Source organism: Gobio gobio (genome assembly GCF_949357685.1).
Source record: "Gobio gobio genome assembly, chromosome: 6".
Taxonomy (NCBI): Eukaryota; Metazoa; Chordata; class Actinopteri; order Cypriniformes; family Gobionidae; genus Gobio; species Gobio gobio.
Genome location: NC_137102.1, coordinates 27,642,288 through 27,656,106, shown reverse-complemented (window position 1 = coordinate 27,656,106; position 13,819 = coordinate 27,642,288). Strand labels below are relative to the sequence as shown.

The window sequence follows — 13,819 nt, the reverse complement described above, 5'->3', positions numbered from 1 at the left end:
ACAAGGATTTTGCAGTGTGGAAAATACTGAGAGCAAATATAAAGAAATCAATTTCACAATAAGTAGTAGAGAAGTTAATTTGCACGTGGTTGCGTTTTAGCGGCTTTGTTGCCATAGTGGCGGAGTCTCGAGAACATGCGCTGTAAACTTGCACGTTTTTTTAAAAACATATCGAGCGTGCGTCGCGTCCACCATTTGAACGCAAGAGGATCTCCATATATAGGGCTGAATAGAAAAAAAGGTATCAATGGGTCTGTCCAGTAACTCGTGTGAACCTCAGGCGAACTGCACACTTTGCAGAGTAGCATTTCAGTTGCTTAGACTGGCTGACTTAAAGCAGCAGCGGTGACACACACATCCGTGCTTCTAAAGATATAGGCCTATTGTTTTTTTAAATGGATAATATATTTATATAATATTCCATACATTATCAGAGCTTGGCAGACATAATTATTATATATTTTTTGACAGGTTAATTAGATTATAGCCTAATTAATGTTATTATTAATGTATAATTTTAATCATACATAATAAATAATCCTGCCATATAAAGTTTGACATTTATTAAAAGAATATTTAGATAAAAACAATGACAATTACTGTCACCTTATCGTGGTGGAGAGGTTTGAGTACCCGAATGATGCTGGGAGCTATGTTGTCTGGGGCTATATGCCCCTGGTAGGGTCTCCCAAGGCAAACAGGTCCTTGGTGACGGGCCAGACCAAGAACAGTTCACAAACCCTTATGTCCACAACCACACCAAGGACCGTGACGTCGCCCGGCATGGCGCAGCCGGGGCCCCACCCTGAAGCCAGGCCCGGGGTTGGGGCTCGTATGCGAGCGCCTGGTGGCCGGGCCTCCCCCCATTGGGTCCGGCCGGGCTCTGCCCGAAGGAGTGACGTGGGGCCGCCCTCCTGTGGGCTCACCACCTGCAGGAGGGAGCGTAAGGGGCCGGTGCATTGTGAATCGGGCAGCAGTCGAGGGCGAGGCCCCCGGCGACCCAATCTCTGGACACGGAATCTGGCTTTAGGGACGTGGAATGTCACCTCGTTGGCGGGGAAGGAGTCTGAGCTTGTGCGGGAGGTCGAGAGGTACCGACTAGAGATAGTCGGGCTCACCTCCACGCACAGCTTGGGCTCTGGAACCACACTTCTTGAGAGAGGCTGGACTCTCTACCTCTCTGGAGTTGCCCATGGTGAGAGGCGGAGGGCTGGAGTGGGTTTGCTTATAGCCCCCCAGCTCAGCCGCCATGTGTTGGAGTTCACCCCGGTGAACGAGAGGGTCGCTTCCCTGCGCCTTCGAGTCGGGGATAGGTCTCTCACTGTCGTTTGTGCCTACGGCCCAAATGGCAGTGCGGAGTACCCGGCCCTCTTGGAGTCTCTGGGAGGGGTGCTGGAAAGTGCTCCGACTGGAGACTCCGTCGTTCTACTGGGGGACTTCAACGCCCACGTGGGCAGTGACAGTGACACCTGGAGGGGCGTGATTGGGAGGAACGGCCCCCCTGATCTGAACCCGAGCGGTGTTCTGTTATTGGATTTCTGTGCTAGCCACGGTTTGTCCATAACGAACACCATGTTCAAGCATAAGGGTGTCCATCAGTGCACGTGGCACCAGGACACCCTAGGCCGGAGGTCGATGATCGACTTTGTGGTCGTGTCATCAGACCTTCAGCCATATGTCTTGGACACTCGGGTGAAGAGAGGGGCAGAGCTGTCAACTGATCACCACCTGGTGGTGACTTGGATCCGATGGCGGGGGAGGAAGCTGGACAGACCCGGCAGACCCAAACGTACTGTGAGGGTCTGATGGGAACGTTTGGCCGAGCCCCCTGTCAGAGAGATCTTCAACTCCCACCTCCGGCAGAACTTCGACCGGATCCCGAGGGAGTCTGGAGATATTGAGTCCGAGTGGACCATGTTCTCCACCTCCATTGTCGCTGCGGCCGCTCGGAGCTGTGGCCGTAAGGTCTCTGGTGCCTGTCGAGGCGGCAATCCCCGAACCCGGTGGTGGACACCGGAAGTAAGGGATGCCGTCAAGCTGAAGAAGGAGTCCTATCGGGCCTGGATGGCTTGTGGGACTCCGGAGGCAGCTGACCGGTACCGGCAGGCCAAGCGGACTGCAGCCCGGGTAGTCGTGGAGGCAAAAAATCGGGCCTGGGAGGAGTTTGGTGAGGCCATGGAGAAAGACTATCGGTCGGCCTCGAAGAGATTCTGGCAAACCTTTCGACGCCTCAGGAGGGGGAAGTAGTGCCCTACCAACACTGTTTACAGTGGAGATGGGCACCTGTTGACCTCAACTGGGGATATCGTCGGGCGGTGGAAGGAATACTTCGAGGATCTCCTCAATCCCACCGACATGTCTTCCGTTGAGGAAGCAGTGGCTGGGGACTCAGAGGTGGACTCGTTCATCACCCGGGCTGAAGTCATCGAGGTGGTTAAAAAGCTCCTCGGTGGCAAGGCACCGGGGTTGGATGAGATCCGCCCTGAGTACCTCAAGTGTCTGGATGTTGTGGGGCTGTCTTGGCTGACACGCCTCTGCAACATCGCATGGCGGTCGGGAACAGTACCTCTGGACTGGCAGACCGGGGTGGTGGTCCCTCTTTTCAAGAAGGGGGACCGGAGAGTGTGTTCCAACTATAGGGGGATCACACTTCTCAGCCTCCCCGGGAAAGTCTATGCCAGGGTACTGGAGAGGAGAATTCGGCCGATAGTGGAACCTCGGATTCAGGAGGAACAGTGTGGTTTTCGTCCCGGTCGTGGAACACTGGACCAACTCTATACCCTTTCCAGGGTGCTGGGGGGTTCATGGGAGTTTGCCCAACCAGTCCACAAGTGTTTTGTGGATTTGGAGAAGGCATTCGACTGTGTTCCCCGTGGCATTCTGTGGAGGGTACTCTGGGAGTATGGGGTCGGCGGACCCCTGCTTAGGGCTGTTCGGTCCCTGTACGACCAGAGCAGGAGCTTGGTCCGCATTGCCGGCAGTAAGTCAGACTTGTTCCCGGTGCATGTTGGACTCCGGCAGGGCTGCCCTTTGTCACCGGTTCGGTTCATAATTTTTATGGACAGAATTTCTAGGCGCAGCCAAGGGCCGGAGAGTGTCCGGTTTGGGGACCACACGATTTCGTCACTGCTTTTTGCGGATGATGTTGTCGTGTTGGCTTCCTCGAGCCAGGACCTTCAGCGTGCACTGGGACGGTTTGCAGCCGAGTGTGAAGCGGCTGGGATGAGAATCAGCACCTCCAAGTCCGAGGCCATGGTTCTCAGTCGGAAAAGGGTGGCTTGCCCGCTTCAGGTGGGTGGAGAGTTCCTGCCTCAAGTGGAGGAGTTCAGGTATCTTGGGGTCTTGTTCACGAGTGAGGGAAGGATGGAATGGGAGATTGACAGACGGATCGGTGCAGCTTCTGCAGTAATGCGGTCGCTGTACCGGTCTGTCGTGGTGAAGAAGGAGCTGAGCTGCAAGGCAAAGCTCTCGATTTACCGGTCAATCTACGTTCCTACTCTCACCTATGGTCATGAGCTGTGGGTCATGACCGAAAGGACAAGATCCCGGATACAGGCGGCCGAAATGAGCTTTCTCCGTAGGGTGGCTGGGCGCTCCCTTAAAGATAGGGTGAGGAGCTCAGTCACTCGGAAGGAACTCGGAGTAGAGCCACTGCTCCTCCACATCGAGAGGAGCCAACTGAGGTGGCTCGGGCATCTATTTCGGATGCCTCCTGGACACCTTCCCTGGGAGGTGTTCCAGGCACGTCCCACCGGGAGGAGGCCCCGGGGAAGACCTAGGACACGCTGGAGGGACTATGTCTCCCGGCTGGCCTGGGAACGCCTCAGGGTTCCCCCGGAAGAGCTGGAGGAAGTGGCTAGAGAGAGGGAAGTCTGGGCGTCTCTGCTTAGACTGTTGCCCCCGCGACCCGGCCCCGGATGAGCGGAAGATGATGGATGGATGGATGGATGGATGGAATTACAAAATAATATAGTCATAATTTAAGTAAATTAATAAAATTTACATTTTTGAATTTCAGAATTGTCAAAAAAGTGATTACTGGTTCAGAATGACTGCTTAAAAGGACAGTTCACCCAAAAATGAAAATTCTGTCATCATTTACTCACCCTCAAGTTGTTCCAAACATGTATACATTTATTTGTTATGTTGAACACATTGGAAGATTCATTCCTACTATGGAAGTCAATGGTGCCCCCAAAGCAGCCTGGTTACAAACTTTCTTCAAAATATCTTCTTTTGTGTTCAGCAGAACAAAGAAACTCATACAGGTTTGGAACATCATGAGGGAGAGTAAATGATGACAGAATGTTTTAGTTTTGAGTGAACTATCCCTTTAAAGTGCACCAAATAGGCTACTAAAGAGTTCTTTAGAAATAAATTAAATAATCAAATGTAAAATAATATAACATTTTATATTTTATATTGTCGTGAATGGGTGTTTTGCCACACTGAAGGTGGCAACCCTACCCAACTGTTTACGTTCACTTAAGACATCAGTGTTTCCCACAGATTAGAAACCAATTTGTGGTGGTGGCGGGCGGGGGTTGGGTAGGGTATTTGGGGTTGGTGATTGGCACAAATATCGAATTAGATCTTGATTCAGTATCAATTCATATGTAGCCTACTGTACATATAAAGAAAAACAAGTTTGCCTTTTTAGCTCTATTTTAAACTATTTTAAATGACATTTGCTCGCATTCATTAATATTCACTTGTGTGTGCTTATATAAGTATCATTAAAAATATTAGGATGTAAGTTTTTAACGTTTTAAAATTTCACAATTAAAGAAATCTAGTGTTTGATCATGTCTAAATGTATTCAAATGCAAAACCTAAAAATAAGTAAGAAGTTATGATCTGCAATACTTAATATGATCTGAGCAACTAGATACATGTATATTTAAAGAGCCATACAGGCACCTATAGTGGGTAATGGCATTACAAGTGAAATGTATTCTTTTTCCAGCCACAAAATTACTCTAATTTGCCTCTTTGCATTGGAATTCTCTATTTTAACCTTAATTACTACATTAATTGTAATATAAATAATAAAAATATTAGAAGAAAAATATTTTAATTAAATGGTCATTAATGAACCATAATTATTGCACAAATAGTAGGCCTATTTAGTGCCAAAAGATCTCCTCAAAATATTCAATAAATATTATTAAACTAAAATATAGAACATTTAGTATTTAATTGAAAAATAGTTAAGGTGTATATGGTCACATTTGACCACCAATGAGTATGAGTGTGACCAATTAGTAAGTAATACCTGAGGGTTAAAGGGATAGTTCACGCAAAAATGAAAATTCTGTCATCATTTACTCACCCTCAAGTTGTTCCAAACCTGTATGAGTTTCTTTGTTCTGCTGAACACAAAAGAAGATATTTTGAAGAATGTTTGTAACCAAGCAGATAGAGCAACCATTGACTAACATAGTAGGGAAAAAATACTATGGTAGTCAATGGTTGCACTATCTGCTTGGTTATAAACATTCTTCCAAATATCTTCCTTTGTGTTCAGCAGAACAAATAAATGTATACAGGTTTGGAACGACTTGACGGTGAGTTAATGATAACAGAATTATCATTTTTGGGTGAACTAACCCTTTAACTGTTATGCCACATTAGCGCCAAAACACTATTTATTGTTTGAATTTCATATTAAAACGTAAAAAATTTGTTTAATAACAAAAGCAGGTTTGGCCATTTGAAAGGTGAGAGACGCGCGTGAGTGACAGAGAGACGGAGGGTGAGCAGGGAAAGGAAGTGCAGCTGAACGAATACGCTGCGTGTTTTAAATAGCGTTAAAAAAAATATGTGCGCAATATGTGGCGGCCTGTGTTGATTCTGTGGCGCACCGCCCCAAATTAGTCTATGTGTGGGAAACACTGGACATAACCGACTGAGTTTAATTGAATACTCGCAAAGCCTGACATTTTGACATATTTTTGTATGTATTTGACTGTTTAGGCATTGTTTGTGTTCTGCTCCGTCGACCACAAAAAGAAGCCTGAGGAACAGTGCGAGTTCTCTTTTGCGCTTTTAATAACTCTTTTTAGTATTAAGCACGTCCCATTTTGTGAAAGTCACGTTACATGATTTTACTGATTTGCATGTTAAGTTTGGGATTTTAAGGAGTGAAAGCATGCCGCTGGAAAGAGACAGATTGGGGCACAATAATTGTTTTATCTTGATGATTGTATTTTCATAATCGTTGGAAGCCTCGATTTCAATTCATCACACAGCCCTTACCCCAAAAAGCAGATATTTAGAGAGCCTAATATTAGATTTACTTCTTAATAGTAACCCTGCCATTATTGCATTTCATTTACTAGGTCAATCACCAAAAAAATCAAATGTGTGTTTTTGACAGATCCTCCACAAAATAGATAAGGAGGGTGAAAGGCTGCCTAAACCAGAGGACTGTCCTCAGGACATCTATAATGTCATGATGCAGTGTTGGGCTCAAAAACCAGATGACAGGCCCACCTTTGTGGCTCTAAGGGAATTTCTAGTGGAAACCATGCCTACAGACATGAGGGCCCTGCAGGACTTTGATGAACCTGACAAGCTTCAAATCCAGATGAATGATGTCATTACCATCATAGAGGGCAGGTGAGCTCTTATACCATATAATGTATAAAAAAAGTTTGAGGGGGTGCATTAAAATAAGAAAGGCGTGAGTGGGCGTGTCTGTACTTTTATTTACTTTTGTTTTATACAAAATATTCAATCAACTATCTAAAAACTATGCATCATTTGAAAGCTAAAACACTCAAGATTCATGTTCTGAACTTGTTTTTGCAATAAATACACCAGAGAGGAAAGGGTTAAATTAAATGCTAAAGGCCGACTATGTAAACATTAGCATAATAAACGCAGTACTCTTCTTTCATCCCCTGTCGTTCAGATCAGATCGGACGAATCCAAAAAACACCAGCATACATGTCCGTGTAAGAGTCCACTCTTCAAAATGCATCCCACTTTTTAATCCAAAACAACAAAAAAATAGGGAAAAAACAAAAAATCCTCTGTTGTTTGCAAGAGAGTTCTGAGTTAGAGTAATCAATCATGTCCATTTTCAATGAAATATCGATTCTAATCCGTTTCTGGCAAACTCCCCCTGCAAGAATAGTCTCTTCCCCGTAATATAAACCTTCCCTCGTCTCTCTCCTTCAATCAGAGTCTCTCCTGTGATGCATCATATAGAGGAAGCGCCTTACAGGCTTGGTGAGCTGTCAATCATTGCGCCCATGGTTTTCATTGGATAAAGGCACTCGTGCCTAGCCAATGCCTTTCCAACAAAGGTTTGATTGATGGACTTAGTAACCAATCAAAAGGCATTATCTTGCACATTTTATGTAATGTGCTTAGGCTTTCATAACACCGGCGCGCGCATGCCAGTGTTCGGGGCAGAAACTGCAGTGGAGCGCGCAGACTGACTGACACTTTTTATCATCTAAATTAGTTTTTTACACTTTTTAATTTCTGTAAATAGTTGCTTTAGTTTTTCGGTAACTGTTTATCCATTATAATTTGCAGTTTATTGCAGATTTATTTGAATGAAAAACTACTCTTTACAATTACAAATGTTCTGAAATAAATGGCATTTTTGAAAGGACGCCTAGACTTTTCTTGACATAAAAGCTTACAGAAGCTACATTTCTGAGAGAATCATCCTCATATTTGAATCATGACATGATTAGACATTCAGTTTTATATTTAAGTTATTTTCAGGCTCTTAACATTAAATTCTCATATTTTTTTCCCTAAGTGAAAAAATAAATAAATAAAATAAAATAAGTTTATATATATTTACATGCATATTACTCTGTTCCCATATTACTTTGAGTTATTGTGACTCTTGGGTAGCAACATTTCAAGTGTCTAGTTTAAAATAAGACCAGATTCATGAATATAGACCATAGGGGTTAAGAGCTGCAGACATTTTCATTTGGGTATGTCGTTTTCAGAAAATTCTCAAAAATAGGGGTGCAGGTTAAGAGGTATGAATCCTGCTGCAACATAAAAAGTCATAGACGTAAGACAAGATTTATTTGGCCTGTTTTGGACAGATTATGAAGTGTTTACTGAAAAAAAGCCTAATGTCACATCAATAAAGCTTTTGTTCGCAAAAAATTTTTCATCACCAAAATAAATGATATTTGAAAGTATATTAAAATAGAAAATCATTATTTTAAATTGTATTAATATTTCACAATATTAATGTTTTTTCTGTATTTCTCATCAAATAAATGCAGGCTTGATGAGCATGAGACTTTCAAAAACATTAAAAATAGTAATGTGTCCAATCTTTTCTCATTCACATACCTGACTCAAAGGCTCATTCATTATGCGGCTCATTATGTGTTATTTTGTTCTTTTAGGTGTGAATCATATCATTATTCATGATCGATCACGCCTCTTTGCACATGGGCTTTGTAAACAAACATCTTTGTTTTATATGAGCGAGTAGACACAATGATTCTTACATCAGGTTGAAGCAAAAACTCTAGGCAACAAAATCATCCATTAGTCAAAAGTCTTTTGGACACATATTTACTGTGCGTTTTGGGGTCTTAATTCATTGACTTGCATTTCTGTTTTTATTTCAAAATCCATGCATAAATGTTATTCTCTCAAAAATACAAGCACGTACATACATGTTGCTCACATTTTATGGTAGCCCAGTTTGTGATGAATACAGTGCAATGACACTTTTGCCATTTGATATTTTTATAAGCAACTGAAAAAAGCACAAATGTCAACTTCAAAAGTGCCCCAAAACCGTGCAGACCTGGAGGGGTTAAATGTTCTGGTTAAAGGCCCCCTGGAATTTTTTAGCTTTTAGTATGACTATGTTAGCCTTAAGGTTAGGAATAAGCTGGTGTGTTCCAAAACAATGACAAAATTCACATTTAGGAGATATAAGCAGTCAAAATGTACAGTCTCTCAGTTCCATTAAAATAGATCACAGATTTTTATGACATCATCGCACCTTCTCATCAAATCTGTCCAACCAAATGCTCTCTAGAATCTGAAGCCCCACCCCCCTTCCTACACTATAAATACACACTGAGGCTGCTGTGAAATCGGTCAGTTGTTCACACATTTACTATTTTCTACCTGGTGAATGGCACATAGTGGACTATATATGCGATAGGAAATGATTCAGACAGTGTAAATTTGCTTTCAGTTGAGGTGAATGAAGTCTAGTGTCACGTTAGTTTCACGCACAATGCAGCTGCATTCACACATACATATATACACACACACACACACAGACACACACACACACACGGCTCTGGTCTAGACTAGAGACACGAGAGCGCAGATCGGATCATATGCGCGAGTCTGCGCAGATATCGGACACATTTAAATGCTGCACAGAATGCTGTATTTCAAAGCGATATGGAGGAGATTATGATGATAAACGGTTAGAGATTAGGAGGAAACTATGGCTTTACTAAACAGAAAGGCTGTAATCAAACTGTGATATTAACGAAACTCTATTCCAGGGTTTTTCCTACATTGAAAATTTTTTGGCAGCCGCCAAATAAAATTTTTGTCCCGCCAAAGCCTTATTTGATCAGTTATTGTGATTTATGAGTGATGTAGAATAGATTTAACTGAGTGACAGAGAGAACGATCAGAGAGCTCCTCCCCCGCTCGCACTCTCTCTTTCTTCAAAATAAGCATTCTTAGCTTTCTAATATTTCACATATTACGTTAATCAAAATCAAAAGGTGGGAAGACCGAATCCATGTTGCACGTGGTGCTATCAGACAATGTTTTCCTTTCATTACTGCTGAGTGTGAATTGCGCTCAAAAAACATTGACTCTTCTCTGACCAGCTGACATAAACCATACTTTCAATAAACGGGAAACAAATCCTATCTGGTTATGAAGTGTTTTTTGTGTGTTGGCAAATCTTTTGCGATGTTCTAACAGACGGGATTTGCACACAACGCGTCTGCTAATGTCCGATTTGCGACATAATGGCTCCTTTGAACCGAATCATTTTAACGACTGGTTAAAACGACTGATCCGTCCAACACTGAACTCACGAATCAGTTTAATCATTTACTCAGAACACTTCTGAAATGAGAACACAAGTGTGCTTACCCAATTTAGCAAGAGTGGGTGTAAGAGTTAGTTTTAATTATCAACAGTATTTCAGCTTACTTATGTTCACAATGTGTAGTAAAATAAATAGCCTATAAATCATTTAGTTTAGACTGGAGTGAGGTGAACCCAGAACAAAGTTGTTATTAGCTAGCTGATAATTTTATGAAATTGTAAATGGCAGAAAATTAGGCTATTTGTTCATTTTTTTAATACTACTTTTTAATATTGATATGATTATATACCAAAACAATTATCTGTAAATAGTGTAAAAATTAGGAACAAAAACAAACATCAAGGTATCAAAATAAGATAAGCAAAAATTACTAACTTTTTTTGAATTTATTTAAAATGTATTGTCAGTATTGCGCTTGCAGATCACGTGGGTAGGGTACTTTTTTACTGTGCGTGTGTATGTGTGTATGGATGACTGTCAGCCACCACCGAAGACCATTTTTGACCCAGGAAAAACCCTGTATTGGCTGTTTTAAAAAAGGGGAGGAGCTGCTTACAGCTGGAGCCTTTTCGGGGGAAATTACGTCAACACATTGAATAATGCTGCGTGTTTCAAGGCACTTCAGTGGGCTTTAAAGGTCCCATGGCATGAAAATTTCATTTTATGAGGTTTTTTAACATTAAAGGGTTAGTTCACCCAAAAATGAAAATTCTGTCATTAATTACTCACCCTCACGTCGTTCGAGACCCGTAAGACCTCCGTTCATATTCGGAACACAAATGAAGATATTTTTGTTGAAAGCTGATGGCTGAGAAAGGCCTCCATTGGCATTCAGTACACTTATACTCCCAAGACGGATAAAAGGCACTCAAAACATCGTTACAAAGTCCATCTCACCACAGTGACTCTACAATAATCTTACGATGCGACGACAATAGTTTTTGTGCGCAAAAAAAATCAAAATAACACCTTTTTCCAACTTGTTACTGCCTTCCGTGTGCCTCCACGACGCATGCGCGAGAATATGACGCAGATCCGGCGTTCGGACAGATGACCCAGAAGTGATTTGTTTACAATCAGAGGAAGACGCGCGTATCTCAGCTGTTGGATTCTACATTGATCGTGCTTTAGGTCTCGGCGTAGTGCTCAAAATGGGGTTAGAGTGTGCATTTCATGGAATCCCGAGCCCCGGCGCTACGTCATATTCTCGCGCATGCGTCGTGGAGGCACACGCGGAAGGCAATAACAAGCTGGATAAAGGTGTTATTTTGATTTTTTTTTGCGCACAAAAACTATTGTCGTCGCATCGTAAGATTATTGTAGAGTCACTGTGGTGAGATGGACTTTGTAATGACATTTTAAGTGCCTTTTATCGGTCTTGGGAGTATAAGTGTACTGAATGCCAATGGAGGCCTAACTGAAGCCTTTCTCAGCCATCAGCTTTCAACAAAAATATCTTCATTTGTGTTCCGAATATGAACGGAGGTCTTACGGGTCTCGAACGACATAAGGGTGAGTAATTAATGACAGAATTTTCATTTTTGGGTGAACTAACCCTTTAATATGAGTTCACCTAGCCTGTATATGGTCCCCAAGTGGCTAGAAATTTCAATAGGTGTAAACCGAGTTCTGGCTGTCCTGCTCTGCCTTTGAGAAAATGAGAGCTCAGATGAGCCGATCTGGAATCTTCCCTGTATGCCGTCATACGGGGAAAGGTTACCTCCCCTTCCTCTGCTTTGCCCGCCCAGAGAATTAGGAGAAAATGGATTGTTTATTTTACTCGCAATGTCAGCACAGGCTTTTACGATATGAATTCGACAGCACCGCCACAAACAGTGAGTAAAAGTGTTAATTAATCTGATCTGTGATCAGTGATTTCTGATGTGTAGCTAAATATTCAAGTTCACACAGACTTTCTTTCTAAATCGTTTATGCGTCCATGAATCAAGCCATTGACTAAACGATCAACTTCACATCGTTTCTCTTAGTAGCATGAAACAAATCTGTTATTTAAATTGTGTTTAGATGCTAGATTAGCAATCAAAGAACACTCTCTTTATAATGTTCGGAGCTGTCAATCACACGTTGCGAGTGTATCTGCACTCTTGTCCAAACTGCCGTCATAATGAATGACGCTGTTATGCTGCACAACGAGGCTCTTACTGTATTCATATCGATGTTGTGTTTGCTGTTAGTTGTGGTCAAAGCATTTTGTGAGAGAAAACGCATTGCAATGACGAGATCACAGCATTCACGCGATCAACAGACTGTCAGTGTACTCAATGCTTGTCACTGCAGCCTTTCATGTGATTGGAAAAGATCTAAAAATAAAGCTTGACAGCTGTAATGGTAAAAAACTTAGTAAAAGTATTCGAGAGGGCTGGGACTCGTGTTTATTCAGAACTCTCAGATACAAACAAAATAAACTTGTGCTCTCAACAACTCAGTAAAATATAACTTTTCTCAGCAATCTTCCTCCAGCTCTCATCTTTCTGGTCTACAAGTGCCCAGTCCGTCTCTCTCTCTCTGGCAGCGCTTGCAGACATCGCTAAACCACGCCCCCTCCGCCACAAGTTCTAATATTCATTTCAAATGCAAAGATGTCAGCCAATCACAACAATGGGTGCTTTCACTGAAGCCTCACAGCAGACACGCCCTTGAAACAGAGCATTCAAGCCAGATGGCTAATATCAGAATAGAAAAATGCCAATTATTTCTAAATTATGACATTTTATGATGTAAAAATCATACTAACAATATAAGTACACCTCAGGAAACATAAAATAATTTAAAAAATCCACGCAATGGGACCTTTAAGTAACTTCTCAGACTGATTCATAAATGTTTTGATTTACTAACAAGAATCTGCTTATATGATTCACTCTTTCAGGAATCAGACAGTACACAGTACAGTTGCATCAACAGTTGGTTCTAATATTTTAAAATAAACTTGAAATAAGAACTGGTTCTCGGTTCCCAAGCCTATCTGCATCTCTTTAATGAAGCAGCCAAATATGAGAGCTTTCCAGTTCTTGTCTTAAAAATAGTCTCTGTGTGTCCTGCAGGGCAGAGAACTACTGGTGGAGAGGTCAGAACAAGCGTACCCTAAATGTTGGTCAATTTCCCAGGAACACTGTCACGTCAGTTGCAGGTCTCTCTGCCCACGACATAAGCCGTCCACTGAAGAACAGCTTCATTCACACAGGCCATGGAGACACCAATCCTCACCGCTGCTGGGGCTTTCCTGACAGGATTGATGAGTAAGTCTCTCAAATGTGCACCCTTTATTTTCTCAATGTTGTTTTCTCTGAAATATACATTTTAATAGGTGATTATCCAGTGTTTTTTCCCCCAATGGCTTAAAAAGGCACTGTTTCTATATAACTATTTAAAGATTAGACTCTATTCTTATCCTATGATGTATGTTTTGGAGAGCTCTCAAGTTTTGGGGAGCTCATTTATTAATTGGCCACACAGATATGATTATCGGCTTTGTTTTAGGTTTGTTTAATTGGGACAGTGTAAATGTTGGTCTGTATCACGGTGACAACGTTTATTTATGTATTTTTATTCAGTGTTCTTACCAAATAGGTTCATGTTCTGCTAACCTCCCACAGAATCATGCTTCTCTTTTCATTACTATAGCTGTTCACGTAACCACATCACATTTTAATGAATGCTACATTAATATAGATCTGTCAGGCTCCTTAAAGTGAATGAGGAAATAATACT

The 13,819-nt window shown here is 42.2% G+C and overlaps 1 protein-coding gene across 4 annotated transcripts in view; it reads left to right on the top strand.

Moving 5' to 3' along the window:
• tnk2b (tyrosine kinase, non-receptor, 2b) overlaps positions 1-13,819 on the top strand; it is a gene marked incomplete at its 3' end in the record, with an annotated part of 107,088 nt that overhangs the window by 76,080 nt on the left and 17,189 nt on the right. For all 4 annotated transcript variants that reach the window (XM_079820281.1, XM_079820279.1, XM_079820282.1 and 1 more), the window contains 2 exons: positions 6,380-6,621; positions 13,153-13,347. In XM_079820281.1, the coding sequence (XP_079676407.1) occupies positions 6,380-6,621; positions 13,153-13,347 (437 nt within the window). The remainder of the gene's footprint in view (positions 1-6,379; positions 6,622-13,152; positions 13,348-13,819) is intronic.